At 39.1% G+C, this 27,315-nt stretch overlaps 1 protein-coding gene across 2 annotated transcripts in view; it reads left to right on the top strand.

Annotated features, from left to right (window-relative positions):
* LOC126479379 (calpain-A-like) overlaps nucleotides 1-27,315 on the top strand; it is a 236,800-nt gene that overhangs the window by 74,656 nt on the left and 134,829 nt on the right. For both annotated transcript variants that reach the window (XM_050103781.1, XM_050103780.1), the window contains exon 4: nucleotides 23,852-23,969. In XM_050103781.1, coding sequence (XP_049959738.1) covers nucleotides 23,852-23,969 — 118 coding nt within the window. The remainder of the gene's footprint in view (nucleotides 1-23,851; nucleotides 23,970-27,315) is intronic.

Here is a 27,315-nt window from a genome sequence, read left to right as displayed (position 1 = left end):
ATCTATTTTCTAAGATAAGTCGTAGGATCAGTATTGCCTCACGTGTTCCAACATTTCTGCGGAATCCAAACTGATCTTCGCCGAGGTCGGCTTCTACCAGTTTTTCCATTCGTCTGTAAAGAATTCACGTTATTATTTTGCAGCTGTGACTTATTAAACTGATAGTTCGGTAATTTTCACATCTGTCAACACCTGCTTTCTTTGGGATTGGAATTATTATATTCTTCTTGAAGTCTGAGGGTATTTTGCCTGTCTCATACATCTTGCTCACCAGATGGTAGAGTTTTGCCAGGACTGGCTCTCCCAAGGCCATCAGTAGTTCCAATGGAATGTTGTCTACTCCCGGAGCCTTGTTTCGACTCAGGTCTTTCAGTGCTCTGTCAAACTCTTCATGCAGTATCGTATCTCCCATTTCATCTTCATCTACATCCTCTTCCATTACCATAATATTGTCTTCAAGTACATCGCCCTTGTATAGACCCTCTATATACTCCTTCCACCTTTCTGCTTTCCCTCCTTTGCTTTGATCTGGGTTTCCATCTGAGCTCTTGATATTCATACAAGTGGCTATCTTTTCTCTAAAGGTCTCTTTAATTTTCCTGTAGGCAGTGTCTAGCTTACCCCTAGTGAGATAAGCCTCTACATCCTTACATTTGTCCTCTAGCCATCCCTGCTTAGCCATTTTGCACTTTCTGGTGTAAATCATACCTAACAAAAAGAATACAGTAAGTTCCACTGAATAGTTCAAACACTTTTAGAAGAAGAGAAAATGTAAGTGGCTGGGGACACATCAGAGAGCGAGTCCCACAAGGTTCAATATTGAGTCCACTCCTATTTCTTATATGTGTGGATTACCTTCCACTTAACATACACCAAGCACAATTGGTACTTTTTGTAGATATTGCTGTCATAATAAATTGCATTAGAGAGAAAGTAACAGAAGAAATTATTAATGATGTTTTTTAGAGATTTACTAAGTGGTTATCTGAAAATGGACTCTCTCAAAATTTTCAGTAAAATGCTATATTCAATTCTGTCTAACAAGTAGAGTCTTATCAACAATTGATGCACTACATGAGGAGGAGTCAGTAAATTTTTGGGTGTAAATATTGATGAAAACTTGAACTGGAAGAAGCATACTACTGAGCTACTCAAACAGTTAACCCTTTAACTGCTCTGAACGTGTTAATGTGAACGCCTTTGTACCTGTCCCTGTGTGCTCTAAATGTGTTTACGTGCGCCACCAGTACTTCTACCTGGTACTCTGGACGTGTCTACATGTAGACATATTCCACTACCCTTCCTTGTGTGATGTGATGTGCTCAAAGGAGAAGAACAAACGAACAACAGGGCAATACCTGCCACATCTAGAAATAAAAAATTTCCCACAGACAAAAGAGGACGGGGCTGTTTGTTTATGTGGTTGATTGGGTGTTTGAATGATCAGCATTGTTATAATTATTAGCAAAATCCATAGATTCAGACTCCCAGAGTGGAATTAAACAACTAACAGGAGTAATGGGTAAGAAAGATAACATATTATCTTCTCAGTGTATCCAAAAAACGAAATTTTGACAGAATTTTTGCCAGAATGCTACAGTTCTAAGGGCCAGTTGTATAGCCCCTGGTTAGCAGCTGCTGAAGTTTTGTTCTTGGAATAGCTTGGAAAACACATTTTATGAACATGTAATAATGCCTAACCGGAGAAGAAATGTGGGATAAGTGAACCAGTGATTCTGGCAGGGTTAGTGAAATTAACCAGAGAATAAGATTTGACAATGGTAGGAATAGTTACAGAATTAGTGTTGGCAAGATTATTTGTTAGAATGAGGAAAGAGAAGAAATGGGGACATCACACAGATTATATGAAACAATATGACGATTGCAAATTTATATAAAAATTTCATGCTACTACTTTTTGATCTCATGCTTGAGAAACTGGAGCATATGAATGAAATGTGGAACTATTTCCTAACATAAAACTTTTCGCTTGTAGAAGGCCAGGCATTTGATATTGATACATCAAGAATTATATTCTGTCATGTTATTTATGTAAATTAGGTACATAACAATGACCATTTGCACCAAAACAGTGTTGCTTATTTGGTGTGTGTTACAATTGCTGCAATATTAGAAAGTCCCATTTCAAAGTTGTTACCGAGCGAGGTGGCGCAGTGGTTAGCACACTGGACTCGCATTCGGGAGGACGACGGCTCAATCCCGCGTCCGGCCATCCTGATTTAGGTTTTCCGTGATTTCCCTAAATCGCTTCAGGCAAATGCCGGGATGGTTCCTTAGAAAGGGCATGGCCGATTTCCTTCCCCATCCTTCCCTAATCCGAGCTTGTGCTCCGTCTCTAATGACCTCGTTGTCGACGGGACGTTAGACAGTAATATCCTCCTCCTCCTCCTCAAAGTTGTTAGTTAATGGGCAATACAGAGCACAAACTTTCTGAAGAGTTCTTATTCTCCTGGTCACAAATAATCCCAAGCAGTATTAACTGTGAATTTTTTTGATGGAGGTAGGATGTCAAACCAGCTGACTGGGAGCAGGAGAGGCATTGCATGACCTTATAATTTCCACTGTCCTGAATATAGGTTTTATGGATTCCATTACAAAATATACACATTTGAATTCCACAAAGTGAAGTACAGTGACATGCAATAGAAGAATTCTGTGTGAAGAAGTGAGTCACTGCTCTTTGGCACACTTAAGACCAAATAACATGTATTAAATTTCCTCAAACATATATTCTGTATATATCAAACTCTTCAGAAATTATTTAATTGGAGAGATAAAAAATCTATTCACCAAGTGGTGGCAGAACACACACGTAAAAGACTGTTGTAATTGGCAAGCTTTCGGAGACAGTGGCTCCTTCTTCAGGCAGAAGGTTTGAAGGGGAAGGAAGAAGGGTGAAGGAAAAGGACTGGAGAGTTATAGGAAAATGGGTAGATTTTGGAAAAATCACCCAGAACCATGGGTCAGGGGAGACTTACCATATGGGATGAGAAGGAAAGACTGTTTGCTGGGGACTGCATTCGACGAGATTTGAAAACCTGAGAGCTTAAAGGTGGAAGACAGGGTAATACACAGACTAATTTTGCTGCCTAAACATCATGCATAGATTAATAAGAGTGAAAAGCTAAGTGCATTGTAGGTGTCAGAGATGGGAAGGCAGAGTGTCTACAACCCGGGACAACCAGGAGATCTGGGAAAAACCCGGTAATTTTTTCATCTGGGAGAAAACCGGGAAAAACTCAGGATTTTTTTTGAATTCCAGGAATTTTTCATTGTTTTTGTTCTCAGTTAAATTTTTGTAATTTTGACTGGTAAGAACCAATCCTCTAACAAAGGATATTACTGTATACTGGTACTGCAGAATAATACTGCAGCCATAAAATGTGAACGAGAGAAAAAACTAAAATAAAACTTAAATTGCAAAGGAAATGCGCCATATAGAGCAACAAAACACAGTGCTCATACAAGCGTCTGCCAACAGCAAAATCGCTCAAGCTGCCAGATTGGGCAGCAGCCCTGGATCTAGAAGTACTGGGGAGGGGGGGGGAGGCAAATTCATATAAAACTTGTTTCATAAAGCGCCTAGCATCCAGCGCACGTTAGTCTATCAATTATTCGTATGACTTTGAAACGTGTCTCTGTCGGTTTTTGAACATTGTTGAATACATTCTAAGCTGATTTCTGAATGAATCATAAGTTGATTTGTGAATGCATGCATAGTGTACGTGATGTCACTGTCAGTGGAATCCTCGTCACATCTAGAAATAAACTTTCCTACAGACAAAAGGGACTATACAAGCTGAGCAGGTATAGCCGAACAAAAGAATTATATTCTGCGGTGTTATAAAAATGACCATTTCTGCCAAAACAGTCTCGTTTATTTGGCGTGTGTTACAACTGCTGCAGTATTATAAAGTCCTATTTTGTTTGATTTCGCAGACAGTGATAAAATATAGGTAAGCAGGTCGAGAAACCACACCAGTTTTGGGCCTATTTGTGATTACAGCTTTTTCAGTATTAGACAACGACATTTCGATTTTTCAAGTAGCAAAACATTTGACGAACTTTGATTAGGTAACAGATTCTTTCGCAGAAAGGAAAGCATGCCATGTAAAGCTGTAGCAAGATTAGAGAGAAACAAATTCTAGGAGCTAATGATTGAAGAAATGTGTACTGTCTTGCTTGTCTCTTCTCTTTACCGGCTTTATGTATCCTATACTTAATTTTATGTCACACAAAGCAGCATGTTGTTAGCTAATAGGGAATAGAAAGTGCAAATTTTCTGAAGAGTTTTTCTTTCCTTTTTTTTCTTTTTTCTTTTTTTTTTTTAAAAAGGAAAAAGAGGGGCAGGATGTCAAACCGGCTGACTGGAAGCAGGAGTGGCACCATAGGGCATTTTAATTTCCGCTTTCCTGAATATAGTATGATGACATCCAGTACAAAATATACACATTTCAATTCCACAGACCAAAATACAGTGATGTACGATAGAAGAATGCTGTGTGAAGAGGTGTGGTGCTGCACTTTGGTACACTTAAGAATAGATAACATGTGTTACAACTCCTCGGACATGTATGTTTTATGTATCAGAGTCTTCAGAAAGATGTGCACTACAAAATAAACGTATTTTTGAAAATTCGATTTTTTTTTTTTTTTTTAATTTTTGGCGTCCTATCCCAAATGCTTGAGTGACGTCACTATCTACTATTGCCCCAGTTCAGAAATATCGTAGATACGGGTCCGATGCGCAGAGCAGTCTGAGTTATAATAGGGAAGTGGGTAGTCTCCGAGTGACCCGTGTTTACATTTAGTGATTTTGCTGTTTCCTCTTTGTCTACAGCACTCACGTCAAATGAAAACAAAATTGATTTCTTTGGCCGGGAGCTATCATGTGAATTAAAATACATTCACATAATTACAGAAGGCTAAAATACGTTATTAGTTTCAGATTTTATTTTATTTCCACCTTTCTGGCAGTCAAGCATTAATTGCCATGCAGAACAATGAAGTTATTTTTATCGGTTTGCTGAAGAAATTTTCTTTTATTGATCTTTTCCGCTGAGGCAGTCAATATATTTGAAACAAAGGGTTTAATTTCAAACTATTGGCGAGTTTCAACTGTTCGGTGCATTTCAAGTGTACGTTTTCATCTTCTAGCATGTATGGCACTATGCCATAACAAAGAACTAGACATGAGATAACAAAGTACTGGTACCCAAGGAAATTTACATCCCGAAACCACATTGAAAAGCTTAATATCAGGTCGATGCCTACTTCACTGGGAATCTGGGACTCATTTAAAAATTAGCTCTTTGATGACGAGCCACTTAGAAGAATTTATAGCCCAGAAGATCATACTTTTATATCGTTATTAAAAAAAATTACTGGCACATTTGTGTGATATATCTTAAAATGTAATACATGCATAAAAGACCAACATTATAAGCTTAGCTTCTCTTGCAGTGTATTGGCCTGAGAGACCAATACTATATGTGAAAGCTTTGTTTTTCTTGTAGTAACATTATATATATTAATTTAAATCATTAACTTTTCCTGTTTGTGTGTTCGCACTACTTAACAGTGATATTGCTATTGGCTGTCTACACCACGTGTCCGAAGCTCTGAATATCCGCTGTCATTGGCTGGTGAGATCACGTGTCATGAGCTATGACTGGCTTACAAACATGCATCGCAATCTCGATTTCAATGCTTCGGAAAGTAACATGCAGTGTTTGGTGGAATTCGAATTTATACTTTCATAATACGAAAATATGCAGCTTACATGTTACTGTACATCAAACATCTTTCCAAAAGGTGTTTCATTTTCTAAAGTGCCGGGAAATTCTACGCCCATTTATAAAACCATAACCATTGAAAGGATTGATAAGTTATACAGTTCTGAGAGAAAATATACAGGGAAAAACTATGTTTCCATCTGGGAGAAAGTGTATTTTTAACTGGGAAATCCGGGAGAAATCTGGGAATTTCTTTTCCTTGTCTCCATATACACCCTGGAAGAGGGCGGTGAAAACTAGACGGGAAAGACAATGAAAGATGTACAAAACTAAAACAGAGTAAAGCAAAGAGTAGTTACAGTGAATAAATGCTGAGATGGAGGAAATTAACATAACTTAAGGCCAGGTGGGTGGTGAGAACCAAGGACATGTTGTAGTGCTAGTTCCCACCTGTACAGTTCTGAGAAACTGGTGTGTGGGAAAGACTCCAGATGGTGCATGTGGTGAAACAGGTGCCGAGGTCACAAATTTCATGTTGTTGAGCATGCTATGCAACAGGATGTTGGCAGTTGCTAGTATACACCCTCTGCCTATGCCCATTCATCCTAATTGATAATTTGGTGGTAGTCATGCCAATGTAGAAGGCCAAACTGTGTTTACATAATAACTTATATATTACATATGTCATTTCGCAGGTGGCTCTACCAGTTACAGGGCTTAGTATAGGTGGCAGTAGAAGGGTGCATAGGACAAATCTTGCAGCTGGGATGGTCATAGGGGTAGGAGCCATAGGGTAGGGAGATGGGTGCAGAAGGAGCATAGGGTCTGACAAGAATAATGCGGAGATTGGGACAGCGACAGAAAGCTATTCTAAGTGTGGAGGGTAAAATTTCCTACAGAATGGATTTCATTTCAGGGCATTATTTTAGGAAGTCATGGCCCTGCTGAAGTAGGTGATTAATACGTTCCAGACCAGGATAATACTGAGTCACCAATGGTGTGCTCTGAAGCTGTTTTGTGGAGGGATCAGCAGTAGCAGAATAGGATGTGATGGCCTGGGAAATCTGCTTTTTAACTAGGCTGGTGGGGTAATTACGTGCAGTGAAAGAAAAGGCTGAGATGAGAATGGTGGTATATTGCTGTAAAGACTGCATCCAAACAAATACGTTTGCCTTGGATGCCAAGGGTATATGGGAGGGAACGTTTGACATAGAAAGAATGGCAACCGTCAGAATGTAAGTACTGTTGTTTGTTGGTAGGTTTAATGTGGACAGAAGTGTGTAGCTGGCCTTTCGTGTGGATGAGATCAATATCAAGAAAAGTAGCATGGGATTCAGAATAGGACCATGTGAAGTTTAATTGGGAGAAGGTATTAAGAGATTCCAGGAATTTTAGCTCATCAGCCTCACCATGAGTCAATATTGTAAAGATGTCATCAATGTATCTAAACCAAACCAGGGGCTGAAGACATAGATCCCAGGAAAGCCCCCTCCAAATGACCCATGAAAAGGTTGGTATAGCCATCCTGATTCCCATTGCTGTACCCCTGATCTGTTTGTATGTCTGCCTCTCAAAGGTGAAGTAGTTGTTGGCAAGTATGAAGTTGATTAAGGTGATTGGGAAGGATTTCATAGGTTTGGAATTAATTGGTCATTGACTGAGGAAATGTTCAGCAGCAGACAGACCATGTATGTGGGGGATGTTGGTATAGAGGAAGGTGGCATCAGTTGTGACAAGCACGATGTGAGGTGAGAGTGAGACAGGCATGGATTTCAGACAATCTAGGAAATGGTTGGTATCTTTGATGTAGGAGGGGAGTCTTTGTACTATGGCTTATAGCTGTTGATCAACTAAGACAGATATAATTTTGGTGGGTGCTATGAAGCCAGCAACTATAGGATAGCCAGGATGCTTGGGTTTATGGATCTTAGGAAGAACGTAAAAGGTGGGGGGGGGGGAGAGAGAGGTTTGGGTGGTATGAGAAGTTCTATACTGTATGTAGAGGTGTCAAGACAGCTGGCATAGACCTTCACTTACATACTCCTTTTGGTCAAGTACTACAGCAGTAGATCCTTTGTCTGCTGGGAGGATAGTGATTGAGTCATCAGCTTTTAGGGAATTTAGAGCCTGGAGTTCTGCACAGAACAGAGTAGGGTCATGCTGTAGGGACCTGAGGAAGGGTTGTGAAGCAATGCTGGATGTGAGGAATTATTGGAAGACTTGTAAGGGATGATTTTGAGGTAGTGGTGGTGGATCAAGATGGATCGTGGTCTGAACTGTTCACGGCAGGGTTCAGTATTAGATTTGCTGTTGGAAAGATTTTGGGATTGGGTTGCAAAGTGATATTTCCTATGGATATTACGTGTGAAGGAAAGTAGGTCCTTTAGATGAGAGGTTAACGGCACTGTGCTGTTGTGACTGGTTCTTGAGATTATGGGTTATTCTTGGTGGGCTGTGGGATGTTAAGGAGGTTGGTCAAGCTTGGTTTGTAGGAGAGGAGTGGTTGTTGGTGGTGTGGATGTGTAGGGAGCTGCAGAGTGACATGAAGCGAAATGCCATTGTTCAGGTAATGTAGGGAATGGTGGGATAGCTTTTTGAGGTGAAGTCTGGCATATTGTTGCAGTTTGAAGTTGGATTGATGTATGATTCCATTCAAGGAAACATGAAGGGCAGAATTTTGTTGAAGGAGAGAAGTCTGGTAGAGTGGAAATTTGCAGATGGGGCATATAGGTCACAGATTAGCTAGGTAAAAGCAAGAGATTGCTGTATTTGAAACTGTAAAAGAGCCTGGTGTAGGGTAGGATTGCATCCATAAACAGGGATTTTCAGTGTTAGGCCTTTTGGAGTAACTCCAAGTGCCAAGGGACAAGCAGGTTTCAAGAAACAGAATGTGGGACCTTAGGTTTGATAGTGCAAAGGCATGTTTTTGAAAAGAACAAATGTAATATGAGATGGGATTCATCATGGCAAGAAAGGACAGTTTGAAGAGTTAGAAATCATGGGAGTGGCAAAAAATAAATAAGCAGTGGGTGGAAAAGATAGAAAAACAGAAGAAAAGCAAGGAAAAATTTGGAAAAATTAGAAAAAATCATATGAAAATCGTTAATAAGAGATAATGAGTGGGCCATCTATATAATATGAAAAAAAACGATGAAAGGAAAGAAAATGTTCAGGAAAGTCGTGAAAGCAGACGAAATTTTAGAAACAGGGTAAACAGAAAGCAAAAGTTAGAAAGATGTGTGCTACAAAATGAACATATTTTTGAAAAATCGAATATTTTTTTAATTTTTTACACCCTACCTCAAAAGCTGGATGGGGGAGGGGGGTTGGGGTGGGAGTTGCCACTATCAATTTTTGCCCCAGTTTGAAAATATCATACATCTGGGGCATTACTTACGTTGGGTGGATATCATATCATATCAGTCACTATGTTGGATAATGCTGTTAAGAAGAAACGGAGACCATACATTTAAAGATTTCTTTAAGAATAAATGCAGTGTGCCCAATAAAATAACAATTCAGATAAGGTTCCGTGAGAATAAGTGCATTCGAGAGATACTATCAAAAGAAGTAGAGAAAGCTGTTTAGCCCCCTCAAAACAAGAAAAACTATTGGAAATGATGGGATAATGGTAGAAATCATAAAATTAAGGGGAGAGGTAGTGATAGCAAAACTTTCATAGTTATTCACATAATGTTTGTGTAAGAAGACAATAGTCACAATTGGAACAATGTTGTAATTGTCGTAATCCATGTGAATGGGAGCAGCGAAAATGTGAAGAACTACAGGCCTATTATTCTCTTGCAGTGGCATGCTGTAAAAGCTGTTTACAAAAGTACTTACTGATCACCTAGAAAATATTTTAGACTTTGGGGTGAAAAGAAGATTTTACAAGTGAGTAGAACACAAATGACTTTCTGGAGGTTGTAGACAGAAGCAATGAACATTTGTTTCCACTTTTTATGGGGTTTATCAATATAGCCTCTGACTCAGTCTCAATAAAATATGTGCTGGGAACAAGGAATAAATTTCATTACATCAGTACATTGAAGAAAACACACACACACACACACACACACACACACACACACACACACACACACACACACACGAATAGATATAACAATGGAAAGTTGAGTAGCAGTCAAGCAGAATAAAGAAGATTGCTAAATATTATTTAGATACTGGACCTATACCATCATTAACCATGTTGTTGTTGTTGTTGTGGTCTTCAGTCCTGAGACTGGTTTGATGCAGCTCTCCATGCTACTCTATCCTGTGCAAGCCTTTTCATCTCCCAGTACCTACTGCAACCCACATCCTTCTGAATCTGCTTAGTGTATTCATCTCTTGGTCTCCCTCTACGATTTTTACCCTCCACGCTCCCCTCCAATACTAAATTGGTGATCCCTTGATGCCTCAGAACATGTCCTACCAATCGATCCCTTCTTCTGGTCAAGTTGTGCCACAAACTTCTCTTCTCCCCAATCCTATTCAATACTTCCTCATTAGTTATGTGATCTACCCATCTAATCTTCAGCATTCTTCTGTAGCACCACATTTCGAAAGCTTCTATTCTCTTCTTGTCCAAACTATTTATCGTCCATGTTTCACTTCCATACATGGCTACACTCCATACGAATATTACTGTGCAGATATGCTGGTGGGATACAAGGTGAGTGTGGGGACTGAGTGAGAGTAGGGAAGGAGACAGGCAGATGGAGGATGCAGATTAGTCATCAAAATACACATAAACAAGCTAATAGCGAAAAATCAATGATGGAGTATAACATTATGGAAAGGATAGTTGCTACTCACCATATAGTGGAGATGCTGATTCACAGATAGGCACAATAAAAATACGCACACACACACACAAACACACACACATACACACACACACACACACACACACACACACACACACACACACACACACACTCACACACACATTCATGCAAACGTAACACGCACACAGATGACCACAGTCTCTGGCAGCTGAAGCCAGACTACGAACAACAGCACATGACGGGAAAGGCAACTGGGTGGGGGTGAGGAACAGGCTGGGGTGGGGAGCGATAGCAGAATAAGGGTGGGGGATGGTAAAGTGCTTGTATGAGAGCATGCAGGGACAAGGTGAAGAGAGGATGTAGGGCAGCTATGTGCAGCTGGAAGGTTAGACGGAGGCTGGGGGAGAGAGGGTGGGGTGGAGATAGTGGAAAAGGAGAGAAGTAAAAAGACTGGTTGGGTTGCTGGAGAAGAGGGCTGCATAGTGCTGGAATGGGAACAGGGAAGGAGCTAGATGGGTAGGGACAATGACTAAAGAAGGCTGAGGCCAGGACTGCACCTTACGTTCGGACCACACCTAGCTGCCATACCCTCTCCCCACCTAATCCCTGCATGCTATCACAGCAACACTTTACTATCCCCCACCCTTACCCCGCTATCCCTCCCCCTCCCCACCCCAGCTTTTTCTTTACCGCACCCAGTTGCCTCCCCCACCTATCGCATCATGCACTGCTGTTTGTTGTCTGGCTTCAGTTGCAAGAGACTGTGATCTTTTGTGTGTGAGTTGTTTCTGCTTGAGTGTGTGTATGTCTGTTGCCTATTTTTGTTAAAGACCATATTGACCAAAAACTTATTGTGTGACAGTCGTTTTGTTGTGCCTATCTGTGACTCAGCACCTCTGCTATATCCTACCCACAATGCTTCCCAAATTTACTAAACTGTTATCCTGTCACCCTCCAGTCTACACATTATCCTAGTTTATTCCTTGGCTGCACTCATTCCCAACCCTTCCCATTGTGTCCTGCACGTGTGGAAGATCCAGATGAAAGAAGACTTGTCCAACACACCCCATCCAGCACATCCCACTCCAGTCCTGTCACACTCTTATCTTATCCCACCTGAGAGAGGGTCACATATCATCTTTTCTGCAATTTCTGCATAGCAGTTTACCTGGTTTGACAACCAACCAGTTGTCCATGTGAGTGATTGTCCACTGCCAAAGCAGAGTTGACCACCCAGTCGCAAAACACACTGTGGAGCACAATGAGCTCGACTGCTGTCCCTGCTTCACACCGTTAGTAATTTGGATCCTTCCTCCCATAGCATTACATAGCTAAGAGTTTTCCTTGGAATAAATCCTCTGAACCCATAATCCTTCTGGTACCAATCATCACTAGCCCCACTGCTCCACACCCACCTCCACCCTGTTCCATGACTGAACTTAATTCATCTTGCACCCACACCCTATTACTTGTAGTCTCCCTTTTCCTGTTCTGCCTCTCCCTCTCAATCCAACCCTCTATATCATCATGCATTGCATGAGCTTTCTGTGCAAATTACTGTGGCTTTCCTATACTATACATCGCTACCTCTCCCTCCCAAATCTCTAACCCATGCATTTGCTGTCTCTCCTCCCTAGCCATTAGCCACCCTTCCCCAACCCTCCCTCCCACCCTCTACCTCCTTTATTCCCTAACCCATTCCACCTAACACTCCCCTCACACCAGTCCAGTTGCAGAGCTGCAGTGTGGGTGCAATGTAGTCAGCCAGCACAATGTAATATGGATGAATGTAAATTAGCATTCAGCTACTGTGGGTCAAGTTTGAAGAAAGGAGAAGCTGCTTCATTAAGAATGATGTAAATACAAAAACACTGAATCTTGTTAGTTCTTTTGTGATCAGCATTTTAAGCTTATACTGTGGAAGTAGAATTTATGGAAACTTAATAGTAATACTCACAATACACAGGACTCGAATTAGTAATTTTTGATTATTTATGAAACACATTGTCATATGATTAAGTCATTCAACTGTATACAGAGTAAGTGAAGATTTTAATTTAAATTTCTTAGAAAATCCTTAGTCTGAAGCTGTACTTGAGTCACATGCCATTTCATATACTGTAGCTCCCATCATACAGTATGCAACTACAGTTATGAGAACCAGCAGCATTGCCACTGAACATTTTAGCAAAGGCATTAAGATTGCAGGATTATAGTGTATATCTCATAGTTGATGGCATCTCAAACAATGATGCTCAGTTAGCTTGAGGACACAGATAGATGCTCAACTGCTGATGTTCAATATCAGGGTGTGTGACATAAATAAAAAGAATTGGAAAAATGAAAAAGAAATTAAGGAATTCAAGAGTGTTTGCAGACTGGAACCACATACCCAATGAATTTGGTGTTTAATCAGTTGTGTAAAGTACAGTGAAACGTTATCACAGACAACTTTCGGAGCAATAGTATTGAAACATTTACCTATGTAGTTAGATTGAATGTTCCTAAACCATGGCTTAGAACTAAATAGCAATAGCATGCAAAAGAAGAAAAATAAATATTACTTAGCATCAAATGACACAGATGGTGGCAGTGGTACACCATTTTACAAATTTTGTTGTAAAATTCATATCTGTGGGCGAGGATTGCTTAGGAGACTGTCATTATCAGGAGAAATAAAGCTGGTATTTTACAGCTTGGAGTGTGGAATGTAAGATCCCTTAATCAGTCACATAGGTTAGAAAATTTAAAAAGGGAAATGGATGGGTTGAAGTTTGATATGCTGAAAATTGGTGAAATTTGGTGGCAGGAGGACCAGTACTTCTGGTGTGTTTAAAACAGGGTTATAAATACAGAATCAAATAGTAGTAATGTAGGACCAAGTTTAATGATGAATAATAAAACAGGAATGTGGCTAAGCTGCTATGAACAGCATAGCCAAGATAGACATGAAGCCCACACACACCACAATAGTAAAAGTTTATATGCCAACTAGTTCCTCAGTTGGTGAAGAGAATGAAGAAATGTGTAATAAGATAAAAGAAATTATTCAGATAATTAAGAGTGACAAAAATTTAATTGTTATGGGGGACTGGAATTTGATAGTAGAAAAAGGAATATAAGGTAAAACAGCAGGTGAATATGGTTGCAGGAGAAAGGAATGAAAGAGGCAGCTGCCTGGTACAGTTTTGCACAGTGCATAATTTAATCATCACTAACACTTGTTTTAGGAGTCATTAAATAAGGTTGTATATGTGGAAGAGGCCTGGAGACACTGGGAAGTTCCAGATTGATTATGTAAGGGTAAGACAGAGATGTTAGAACTGGATTTTAAATTGTAAGATATTTCCACAGCCAGATAAATGTGGACTCTGACAACAATTTATTGGTTATGAACACTAGACTAAAACTGAAGAAATTGCAAAAATATAGGAATTAAGAAGATCGGATCTGAATAAGCTCAAAAAACCAGTGTTTGTTGAGAGTTTCAGATGGAGCATTAGGCAGTGATTGGCTTGGACAGGGTGAAGGAGTACATCAGAAGACAAATGGGTAGCTTTGAGAGATGAACCAGTGAAGGCAGTTGAGGATCAAATAGGTAAAAAGACAAGGCCTAGCAGAAATCCTTGGATAACACAGGAGATATTGTATTTAATTAATAGAAGAAGAAATTTTAAAATTGCATCAAATGAAGCAGGTGAAATGGAATACAACCTGTAAAACTGAGTTGACAGGAAGTGCAAATGGCTAAGCAGGAATTGATAGAGGACAAATTTAAGGATTTAGAGGCATGTATCACTAGGTAAAAGATAGATACTGCCTACAGGAAAATCAAAGAGGCCTTTGAAGAAGAGGCAGCAGGAGTAGGAGTAGATGATATTCCATCAGAACTGCTGACATCCTTGAGAGAGCCAGCCATGACAAACTCTCCCATCTGGTGTGCAAGATATATAAGACAGGTGAAATACCCTCAGACTTCAAGAAGAATATAACAACTCCAATGCCAAAGAAAGCAGGTGCTGAATATTGTCGAACTATCAGTTTAATAAGTGATATTTGCAAAATATTAACATACATTCTTTACAGGAGACTGGGAAAACTCGTAGAAGCTGACATTGGAGAAGATTAATTTGGATTCTGTAGAAATGTAGGCACCTAGGAGGCAATAATGACCCTACAACTTATCTAAGAGTGTAGGTTAAGGAAAGGCAAACCTACGTTTATAGCACATCTGGACTTTGAGAATGCTTTTAACGATGTCGACAGGAATACTCTCTTGGAAATTGTGAAGGGAGCAAGGATAAAAAACAGGGAGTAAAAGGCTATTTACATCTTGTACAGAAACCAGACAGCAGTTATAAAAGTTGAGGGGCATAAAAAGAAGCGATGATTGACAGTGGAGTGAGACAGTGTTGTGTTATGTCATTCAATCTGTACATTGAGCAAGCAGTAAGGGAAGCAAAAGAAAAATTTGGAGAAGGAATTAAAGTTCAGAGAGAAGAAATGAAAACTCTGAGATTTGCTGATGACATTGTAATTCTGTCAGAGAAAGCAAAGGACTTGGAAGAATACTGGGCTAATAAAGCATACCTAGAAAAAAGTTTTACTACGAAAGTTCAAGGAATTACTGCTGGATGGATGTTAACACAAAGACATAGCAAAGTAACAAGCAGTACAAGAAATAGATCATGGAATGCACAGACGTTATATAGAATTGTAGCCCTTGGAAGTCTGATTGGAATAGTGAAAACGTACAGATTGGGTATCATGGCCTTGCAACAGGTAGAAGCAGCAGTGTACTATGTGCTACAGCAGCCACAATAGCACACACAATTTTGGTGTGATATTTATAGTCAGTCAAATGCACTGAACAACTAGTGATAGGATTTAAAGCAAAAAGATCACAGATATGTTATATCCAAATAAAGGGGAAATTCTTTAAACACAGTCTGCTAAATGCAAGTGCCCCTACTGAGGAAAAGACATCACAAGAGAAGGAGACCTATGAGGAAGTGGAGCAAGCTTATCAACAGTGTCCAGAAATGATATATAATGGTGGCAGGAGATATGAATGCTAAGGTAGGGCAGGAGCAGGTCTTTTCCCTTACCATTAGCAAATATAGTCTACATAAAGAGATTAATAATAATGGACTCTGTCTGATAAATTTCTCAGCATCACTTAACATGGCAGTTTTTAGCATGTGGTTACAGCATAAGAATGTACATAAAATGAACAGGGTGTCAGCAGACAACAATACTAGGAACCAAAGTGATCATATATTAGTAGGCACCAGGCATGGCTCTGACAGACTAGACTGCAGTGGTTTCATAGACACTAAAATGGACTTTGATCATAACCTTCTCATAGCAAAAATTAGAGGGAAAATTTCAAATGTGCATAAAGTTAAAGATAAAGACACAATAAGTATAATACCCCAGAACTTAAAGATGCAATAAAGGCTGAACACCTAACTGTCAATTTAGAAAAAGACAGACTGACAGGAATCCTGCAGAACATAAATGAGCAGTTGAATGAAGCCAGAAATGAAATGTAAGCTGCTGCAGAGGAAGTGATTGGTATGGACCAAGAGAGCACAAGGAATGAATGCTATTATGAAGAGTGTGAGGAGGCAACAAGAACAAAGAATGAAGCATGTAAAAAAAAGATACAGGTCAGAAGAATAAGAATGCTGGTGGGTGACTATTTTGAGAGAAAAAAGGCATGCAGAAAAGCAGTTCCTGAAAGCAAAGAAGAGAAGCTTTTTTGAAAGGAAGTTGTAGGACACTGAATCACTGAATAATGCTGATGAAAGCAGGAAATTCTACAGAATGGTCAATAACATTATAAAGGAATTTCAAGCAAAAATACACACTGTAGATGAAAAAATGGTGAACTAATAGCATCAAAGAAAAGAATGTTAATCGCTAAGCAGAATACTTTAAGGAATCATTAAACTCAGAGAATTCTGAACCATGAGAACTCAATGAAAACCAACAAGTGGAAGAAGAGGAAAATGGTATGCCCTTGATGCAAGAGATTCGACCAAGAATAAAGAAACTAGCCAACAGTAAGTCACCTGGCAATGTCAACATGCCAGCTGGGCTTATTAATTGTGTTGGAGAACGCCTAGTTAGGTGCATGCATGTCCTGATCTCAGATAAATGGACACTAAAAGTCATCCCATACAATGGAACATTGGAGTAATATGTGCTATACACAAGAAAGGGGACATCCTGGAATGTACAAACTATAGAGGAATTATGTTACTGAACACCGCATATAAAATATTCTCCTTCCTGCTTTGAACCTGTGTACAACCTTTTGCAGAAAACACAATTGAGAGATACCAGGCAGGCTTTAGATCTGGCAAATCAGCAGTTAACTAATATCCACCGGGAGGCAGATATTGGGAAAAAAAAATTGGAATACTAAGTAGAAACACATCATACATTTGTTGATTATAAAGCAGCATATGACACCATAAAAAGAAATAAGCTTATTGAAGCCATGAATGAACTGGCCATACCACAACAGTTAATACATGTCATAAGTTTGACTATGGGAAAAATAATATGTAAAGTATGGGTACAAGGAAATTAACACAAAGTTTTGAAACTAACTGTGGACTCAGGCATGAGGATGCACTCTCATGTATGCTTTTTAATGTAGCACTAAAGAAAGTGTTAAGGACAACTCAAATTAACCTATCAGGCACAACATACAATAGAACTGTGCAGGTTCTGTCCTATGCAGATGATGTGGATATTATTGTAAGAAATATTCCTGTACAGTTGATACATTTCACTTGAAAGTGGCTTGCCAAGTACCTGCAGATAAATATGATATTGTAGTGCCTGTGTTATTATGAATTATGATGTGATTCATATCCAAAGGAACTTTGCATCATAATTCTAAATAACATAGGCACTGCAATATCATATTTATGTGCTGACGCTGGGCAAGCGATTTTCAAGTAAAACGTCTCACCTGTATGGAAATATACATAAGGATGTATGAGTATAGGTTGTAGATGCGTGGTTGATGACATATGGACATTTGGGTCTGGCCGTGAGTCATGCACAGATAGCCAAATGGTAAGGTGACTGCTCGTGATAAGTGGGAAGCCCCTGTTCAAGTCCCAAATGGTTCAAATGGCTCTGAGCACTATGGGACTTAACATCTGAGGTCATCAGACCCCTAGAACTTAGAACTACTTAAACTTAACTAACCTAAGGACATCACACACATCCATGCCCGAGGCAGGATTCGAACCTGTGACCGTAGCGGTCGCGCGGTTCCAGACTGACGTGCCTAGAACCACTCGGCCACAGCGGCCGGCTGTTCGAGTCCCAGCCCATCACAAATTTTCATTGTTGTCATTCCATTCTACAGCTGATGGTCATCCATATTCGCAATTGCAAATACATTTAACATATTTCACAACAGCTGTAGTCATTAGAATGCCTGTTCCTTTGGGCCTGTGTGCATGCTTGCACTGCAATATCATATTTATCTGCTGACACCTGGCAAGGGACTTTCAATAAAATGTCTCACCTGTATGGGAATGTACATAATACAAGTAGAGTTTGTAGATGCATGGTTGACACCATATGGAAGTTTCGATGTGGCTGTGAGTATTGCACGAACAGTCAAATGGTATGGCAGCCACTCCTGATAGGGGGGGAAGTCCAGGTTTGAGTCCAGGTGCGGCACAAATTTTCATTGTCGTCATACCATTCTACAGCTGTTGTTGTCCATATTCATAATCGCAAATACATTTAATGTTCTTTTATTTGGTTATATTTTCAGCATTCTGTTTTATTTCTATGTTAACATTTATAACAGTTATGGTAACAAAATCAGACAATGGAAACATCAGGTTGGAATATCAACACTGTAAAGGAAAGATAGATTACTACGTACTGTGAAGATGACACATTAAATTGCATACAGGCAAGATAAGATTAGAACAATTACTGCATGCACAGAGGCATTCAAACAATCATTCTTCCTGCACTTCCTATGTGAATGGAATAGGAAGAAACCCTATAACTGGTACAATGGGGTATACCATCTGTCATGTACCTCACAGTGGTTTTCAGGGTATAGATGTACATGTAGTTGAATGTGTGTGATTGTTTTTAGAGTTTCCAGATTATAGATCTAAAATTCATGGCAATAAAGTGAACGGAAAGTTAGCTTGTGAATGCTTACTCTTACTTGAATCAACTACTATGAGAATTTCTTATGTATATTTATCATCCAAACAACACCTTTACTTATAGACTATTTGTTGTCTCCCCCACATTGGGGATGAGCACGAGTCCATTCCTCTGAGCTCAGTGGATATTCCTCCACTCAAATTGCGTCTTAATTATTGTTTCACTGGAAGTGTATCCATATGAAAACTTTGTAGGTGACTGGGGAGGACTTGTTGGCCCCTGCACATGATACATCTTTTACCCTGCCAGTGTCTGCACTGTTCACCGGGCCACTTCACATCTCCCCTTACAGAATAATGACAGACATGGCTACCTTTCATTCCCTGGAATTTTGCTACTCCACTATCTTCAAAATTGGATAAGTTTGATTTAATGCAGAATGCATCAAGTAACTGGAAATTTCCTGCTGCATATTTTCAAGCCTACTGAACAGTAATTTATTCTTTACCCTAACATACATTGTTATTTAATATCACATTTGATATTGAGTGTGGAAACAGAAATAAAATATCACCAGCATGTCTCATGCCATTAGTGGCAGACAGTATATGGACTTCAATTTTATGAATTTATGTGTAAAATGATTAAAGAAAAATTTAGTTAATGCACCCATAAGTTTAAATAATGGAGGTTACTATTTAAGTTCACTGAGCTGACTGAACAGGTGCCATTGTCCAGTCAGTGGTTGCTCAGTGCTATGAGTAAATTTTAAACAACTTTTCATTACATCATGGAGCATTTTCAACATAGTAATTGTACTCTTTAAATGGTGGATGTGGGCTCACTTCATACATTTACCTGTAGTCTAACGTACCTCAGCACAGGCTGATTAACAAGGAACTTTAAGTAATGAATGTTGGATGAAAGCCAACAATGCAACTGTCAACAGCACCTATTACAGACACTTGTATTACAGTTATTACAAAATGTGATAGAGTATGAAGTAATTATGTAACTACATGAACTTCCCCAGCCCTTTTACTTCATTATATTCTTGTCAGGTGTGCAACTGGGTCATAAAGTCATCATGACACAATGACTGTATGATGTGGCTGCAGACCTCACAAGAATATAATTAAGCTATTATACTTTTCAGTATAAATGTAAAAGACAAGAATCATAGTTTATATGTATGTGTATTATAGAAGTAAATTATTTTGTATAACTAAAAGTTGGATAGTCTTTAAATGTCATAAATGACAGGTTGTACTTTATGTAGCAGAATATTGAAGGTTCAGGGATTTAGAAAAGATTTCCAAGCTTTTTGGAAACCAAAATTTTCTAATTGAAATATGTCAATAACAAAAATGCCATTGTAGAAAAGGTAAATGTCTTGAAAACAGAAAAATTGGGTCTACAAGACAGTGGCACTGAATTTTTGAAAGGATTGTAAGATTTTACTATTCTAAAGCAGACAGTTTTAAATAAAGGTAACTTTTTGATTACACAGTTTCCAGAAAATATAAGAAACTTTTTAATTGAAAGTGAATGATTACTCTCAAGTAAAGTGAGTCATTAATAAAGCAAACAGATATTAGTGATGTTAAATTTTCTAGTGCATGTTATTTTCATGTATTGCAAATTTTGAATTTTTCTGTAAATAAAATGGTCCTAGATTCTCATTTTATACTTTTTTTACCAGCAACCAATAAACCATATACTGAATAATAAGGTTTTGAAAAATACAGCTTGGACAAGAATTTGAATATTTCATATCTACATTGCGTATGTGCAGCTTACTTAAAAGAGAGCAGAAAAAAAGTAATATTAATATCCCACTTCATCTTGGTACATTTCAACCATTTGCCTTATGGTTGAAGCATTCAGTGACATATGGTTGAAGCATTCAGTGGCAGACATATACATAAAGCACACTGTACCTGTAACTAAGCTTTCAGACATTATGCTTCCTCAGAGCTAATGAAGAGACAAAGCACACACTCACTCATCAATAAGCAGCCACATTGTCATCACCTTCCATGCTGACTGGGGCGAGGAACTGTGCTGAGAGGAACAAGAATGAAAGGCCAGATGAGTGAAGGGTGGATAAAGGGTAGCATAATGAGAGACAGCAATGGAACTGAATATGAATAACTAAATAACAAGATTAGCTCAAGCATGGGGAGGGCAGGAAAGTGGTGGGAGTAGAATAGTGCAGAGAAAGAGGGAATAATGTGGTTGTAGATTAATTGACAGATGAAGTGATTTAGAGCTTTGAGCAGATTTTAAAGTAAAAAAGTGAACAGGGATGGAGGTGGCAGTGGTGCAGGGCTATCAGCCCTTGCCTTTCTCCTTTCCCTCCCCTTCACTCATTCCTCTTCCTTGTTCCTGATATCCACTACATTAGGCACAACCCCTCACTCCAGACTGGCTTGCTATTGGTACAATGCAGCTGTGTGTATGTGTATAAGTGTATGGTTTGTGTGATAGTTTGCAGAAGAATTTTATTTGAAAGTTTTAATCGCAATGTATTCCATTTGTCTGTCTACTGTTCAACCCCTCAACTCTACAGCAAATGGTTACATGCATTCTTTCCATCTTTTTTTACTACACAATACTTTATGATATATTAACATGCTCATAAGTTTCCACTTATTCTTGTTTCTTCAAGTGCTAGGCATTTGCCATTTACCGTCTTGTTATGTTTCTACTTTGCAGAATAAAGTCTACAAGTTTTCAGTTCATGGTTCCCATTAGTTATTTTGCATTATAGGAAAATTGTTTAGGTTTGTGGCTGAAGGAAGACACAATAGGACCAAATGGGAGATAAATCACCAATGATGTTCCAACAATAAAAGGGATCTGGTAAATTAGCAGTTGTAGAGACTAATGACAAGCTGAAGAGCTAATATGATATTGCAGTGCCTGTGTCATTCTGATTATGATGCGAAGTCCAAAGGAACAGGCACTGCTGTTACTAATCACATCAAATGAATTCACAATTGTGAATAAGGACTACGATCAGCCATAAAATTTGTATCGGACCAGGATTCAAACCTAGATTTCCTGCTTATCACGAGTGGCTGCTAATCGTGAGCAGTTGTCTTACCATAGGGCTATCCGTGCATGACTCACAGTCAAACCCAAACTTCGTATGTCATCAACCATGTGCCTATGACCTGTACTCATATGTCCATTATGTGTATTCCCATACATTTTATGTGTTTCTTAATGGCTGTGGCTGCCAAAGTGCCTTTGCATCATAATCAGAATAACACAGGCACTGCAATATTACATTTATCTGCCGATACTGGGCAAGTGGCTTTCAAGTACAACATATGACCTGTACAGGAATATATATAATGGATGTACGAGTACAGGTCATAGACACTTGGGTGATGATGTATGGAAGTTTGGGCCTTCCATGGCTCATGCACAGGCACCCAAATGGTAAGGCGACCACTCACGATAAGCGGGAAATCTGGGTTCGAGTCCCAGTCTGGCACAATTTTTCATTGACGTGATTCCATTCTACAGCTGGTGACAATGCTTATTCAGAATTGAATTGTGAATTCACTTGTTGTGAAAGAGGTACTAGGTGATCAAACAAAAACCAAAATCAGAAAGACACAATTGAGCAGTAAGAGGAAAATGAATATCTTCTAACATTTGATTACATTCAAACTGTTTTTATTGGTTGTCATTCTTATTATGGCATTCTATATTGGTACCTTTTGTATCATCATATTGACTCTTTTTAGTCGTCATACCACCCTCATTATTTAAGTACATAGTTAGCCCACCACTCATCACAGTATTTGGATGTTTAGGAGTTACCATGCTTTCTCACTGAAATTCTCTCTTCCCTGTAACTAAGATATTAATGTTTAACATATATGTTATATATATATATTTGCTTTAAAATAAGTAGTAAACATACTAACTTAATTGTAGCATTTACAACACTAATATAAATCTTAAATGAATGTTTCATACCATCTTAGCACTGGCCAGAATTACTGCTCTCATTCCCATTTATTTACTTCCTTTCCTTTTTTATTTATGTCTTTACACTTTGCATTTTCCCCTCTTTCTCCCTTCTATCACCTCCTGTTTCAAGCTGTAGTTCTCTTATCACTGATGCCTCAGCTCTTCTTATTTAATCTGTTGTGTTGATATCATTGTTTTACTGCTCTCTCTTCCTTGAGAAGGGTCCTGGCTGATTTTACTATGTAATCCCCTTGCTTCTTCCAAGACTTCTCTTTCTTTTGCTAAAATAAAAGGTATAGTTATGAGAACGAGAACTAGTATTTTGCTCTCTCTCTCTCTCTCTCTTTTTCTGTGTGTGTGTGTATGTGTGTGTGTGTGTGTGTGTGTGTGTGTATATATATATATATATATATATATATCTTTTTCTGTGTGTATATATATATATACTGTGATATGAGAAGTTTTCCAGCAGATTGTAAGTATGTTAATGCTTTCATAAATACTCTAAAAAGGAGATTTTTACTATGAATATAACTCCTTTCAATCATGACAGTAATATAAAGCTTTACATATCAGAGATTCAGATATTTTAGCAGAACAGTCACTAATGAAGTGAGATTTCCATTTTCTCTTTTAATTTGTATTTATTCTTCATTTCTGGCCATAAATTGTGATGACTTCTGCAGCAGGATACAAAATAACTGCTTGGAAGTTAGATAAGGATGCATAGTCTACATGGAAAAACCTTTTGCTCTCTGAGACTGCAGACGTGTGTGCGAGTAGCCTTTGCGTGAGTGTGTGTGTGCGTGTGTGTATGTGTGTCTACTGCTGACAAAGGCCTTAATGGTCGAAAGCTATGATTATGTGAATCTTTTTATTGTGCCCTATCACAACTCAGCATCACCGCTATATGGTGAGTGTGGTGAGTGGCAACTTGCCTTCTCTGATATTGTTGCATTCCATCCTGGATTTTCCATTGTTTGATTGGAAAAACCTTTTGTTCTTGTTTCATGTTCATGAACATCAGAGTCCATTTAGATCTGTTTCGTGTCTGCCACAAATGTAATTAAAGAATGAATGCCCTGACATATCCTTCTGCTTGATGTTTGGATATTCAGTTTAATGTGATAGTGACACTTACATTTTTTTCAGGTGATTGTTGGTTTCTGGCAGCTGTGGCTAATCTTACACTCAATGATCACTTGTTCTCACGAGTCATACCACATGACCAAAACTTTTACGATAAGTATGCTGGTATATTTCATTTCCGGTAAGTTATTTCCTACATATAAACTGTAGAATTGTAGTTTAACCCCCATGGAAATCTTTTATTAATTTGTTATTTAATTATGTTTCGGTGCTACATAACACAGAACTTTTTACAGCCTTCACTACTGTGTGAAGCCATAATAAATCAATACAATAAAGGGAACTTTCAAACCAGATGATTTTCAAAACTATGGAAGATAGCTAAAATAATACTGATAATTAAGTCTGGAATTGAACAAAGCAAGGAATTTAGCAAATTCTTCTGAATAACTCCCTAGTATGCAGAACTTAAGGTACTGAAAAAATTTTAATATATCAAAGTAATTCGTTTTGTCTGCTCCAGAAATCTTCTATGCAAAACTGAATATGATCCAACCCCACAAAAAGGCATGGCAGATGCATTGGTGGAAATCTTAAATTTGTAGGTAGCATTTGCACAGCCAAAATGTATGTGATCATGGTGAATCTCGATGTACAATAGGTTTTTGATATAGCTTAGTGTCCTAGTATTTTAAAAATGTTGCAGAAATTCTACTGTCTGTGGAATCTGTACTGTTCTTTGAGTAAGTCAAGCTAAGCAATGAATTATGTAGTATATTCCATACACCTGGACTTGAAAAGATCCTTGTGGGCATCCTCTTGTACTTTCTCAGAAGTTCGCAAGGGTCCTTTTGAAGTCCAGTTCTGTGAAATATACTACATAATTAACTACCGGTACTTACAAAATCAGACAGTGGAAGTCCAGGATGGAATAACAATAATATTAGGAATAGGATAGATTGCTGCTCACCATATAAAGATGGTGTTGAGTCACAGATAGGCACAATGAAAAGACTGCTATACTATAGATTTTTGTCTTTTAAATTTAGACAACATTGTCCAGCATGGAATATAGTGACATGGTGCTGTATTTAGGTTGAATTCAACAGTCAAGATCACAATAATATTTGTTTATTTACCAATTTCGGCTTTAACAAAAGCTGAAACCGGTAAATAAACAAATATTATTGCGATGTCAACTGTTGGTTTTAACCTATATTTTAGCCTTTTGCCAAATGGTTTTCTTATAAAGTAGAAAACACACACACACGTACATATGTAAATAAGTCTAACTTACACATATACACATGACATCTGTCTGGCCACTGTGGACAGATTTTGCTTTTATTACTTGATGAATTCACATACCATTGCTTCTGAAGATAATTTAATTCTATTAACTATAGGAACAAGGGCTCTTGAAACCAAGAACATCTGTAACAAATAGCAATACTGTCTGACAAAATCAAATTTTGTATCATTGCATAGAAATCAGAAGTTATGAGCACGACAGGGAGAAGGCAATATGACACTTCAAGAATCTGTATATAGCCGCTGAGCAAAAAACTGAAACAGATAGATCATATAAAATGGCAAGACCATTCTCTGGTTGGTGCATATGATGGAGAGTTTTGAACAAATGAAATGTGACCTCTCACATGTTGCCCTCCTGGTCCACCCCCATCCAACCACCTTGCTCACGATTGTTACTGACGCCAGTGCCCAGGGTGCCTTTCATCAACAATACGTTGAAGGTTCCTGGCAGCCACTGGCACTATTTTCCATTCTGAGCTGCAGCAGAGTTAGCCCGCATCCAAAAGTGAGCTCCTTGCCATATAAAAGGTGGTGAAGTACTTGCGTCCGTCAGTGGGAGGATGCTCTTCCATGGTCTTCTCGGACTTCCAGCCCATTATGACAGAGGTTTGTTGGAAGGAAGGCACACAGATTTCCCCTTGGCAGACCCATCAGTAGGATTATATAGCTCAGTTCACAACTAACTTTCGGCATGTGTCAGGCATTAATATAACATCAGTGACTGCCTCAGCTGCTTCTGTGCCGTTGCCAGCCCCCTTGACTACACTGCTGTTGTGTACATAGTTCCGTGTAGTCAGCGTGTACACAACTTTCCCACCAGAGCCCGCCCTGCTAATCACAACAGCACAGGTGCAGCGCTTGTCCATCTCCGCACTACGAGATGGCGCTCTTTTAGAGACAGACCAAATTCTGCTTCCGCCAATCCGTGTATTAATATGTAACGCAGCCAATGAGATTGCTGATAACGTAGAAGCTTTTCTCCTCACGGATCACACTCGCGCAGTGATACCTAAATGCGTGAGGTATAATAATGAGTGTACAGACCTCCGATTAGCCAGTCTGCATTAGTCTGTAAAGTTTCAGTCTGCGCCTAATAAGATTACCATATTCCTGTACATAGCCATGAAGATAAATGAATAGACACTTTGTCAAGTATCAGAGATATGTGAGAATAAGATTAACATACCAAGACCAAAGGAACTTCAGATTGTCAATTGTAAACAGCATCCAGAATCAAGTAAAGTAATTACTATGCTTTTTATTATTTTAATAAATATGTGTGAAAATTAATCAAGTTATGTTTAAAGATGGTCACCGTGAATCTGCTACTCTGAGCGTGCAAGTGGCATTTCTATTGTCTGACCTAATAGCAGAAGATAAACACGCCACAATAAGACCACGAGACATATTGCTGACATTCGCCTACTTCGTTAGAGCGACAAGTCAAATAATCTGATGGTGTGTGTACCTAAGGTCTTACAGTACGCACACCACAACTGCCCTGGCTGCCATCCCAACAGCCAGTCCTGAGCTGCTAAGACTGTTCAGTGACCCAAACACTGGCACAACCTCCAACTGCACACAATTCCCAGCAGGGAATTACATCACTGTGTTACTTTTGTGTATGTTTTACCACCCACACAGCTCTGCCAAGCGCATCTCGTCATACCTCCTCTCTGACTTTGCAAGGTGGCATTGAAATGTCTTCATAGCCTGTCACACCTTAATGTTCACACATCCATGGTCCTCATGCAGGAGCATTTTGTCTTGCCCGGTGTCCAATGAGACTGCACCAACTGGACTGGAGACGGCACCTGCCTCCCATTCGGACTGTCATACACATGCCCCTGTTGTTTCTCTATTGTTCCCCCCCCCCCCTCCCCCCCCCCACACAAACATCCCACTTCCACCCAGTGGACCATCTCTTTTCCCATGTCTATATTGACATTATAGGCCCCCTCTCATCATTAAGTGGCCACCAGTACATCCTCACTGTCATTAACAGGTTCATCCAGTGGCTGGAAGCCATGCAGCTGTGCGGCAAAACTTGCAGTATGCTCTTCCATTTTACAACTAGTGCCTCCTTACTGGAAACGGCATGGTGTAGAGATTCCACAGCTCCCTAAAAGCTGCCCGTACCAATTGACCCATAACTTGGTCTACCGCCCTGCCACTGGTTCTCCTAAACTTACTTGGTGCATTTGCCACCAAAG

This window comes from Schistocerca serialis, chromosome 1 (genome assembly GCF_023864345.2).
Source record: "Schistocerca serialis cubense isolate TAMUIC-IGC-003099 chromosome 1, iqSchSeri2.2, whole genome shotgun sequence".
Lineage (NCBI taxonomy): Eukaryota > Metazoa > Arthropoda > Insecta > Orthoptera > Acrididae > Schistocerca > Schistocerca serialis.
This window is presented reverse-complemented; position numbering and strand designations above follow the sequence as displayed.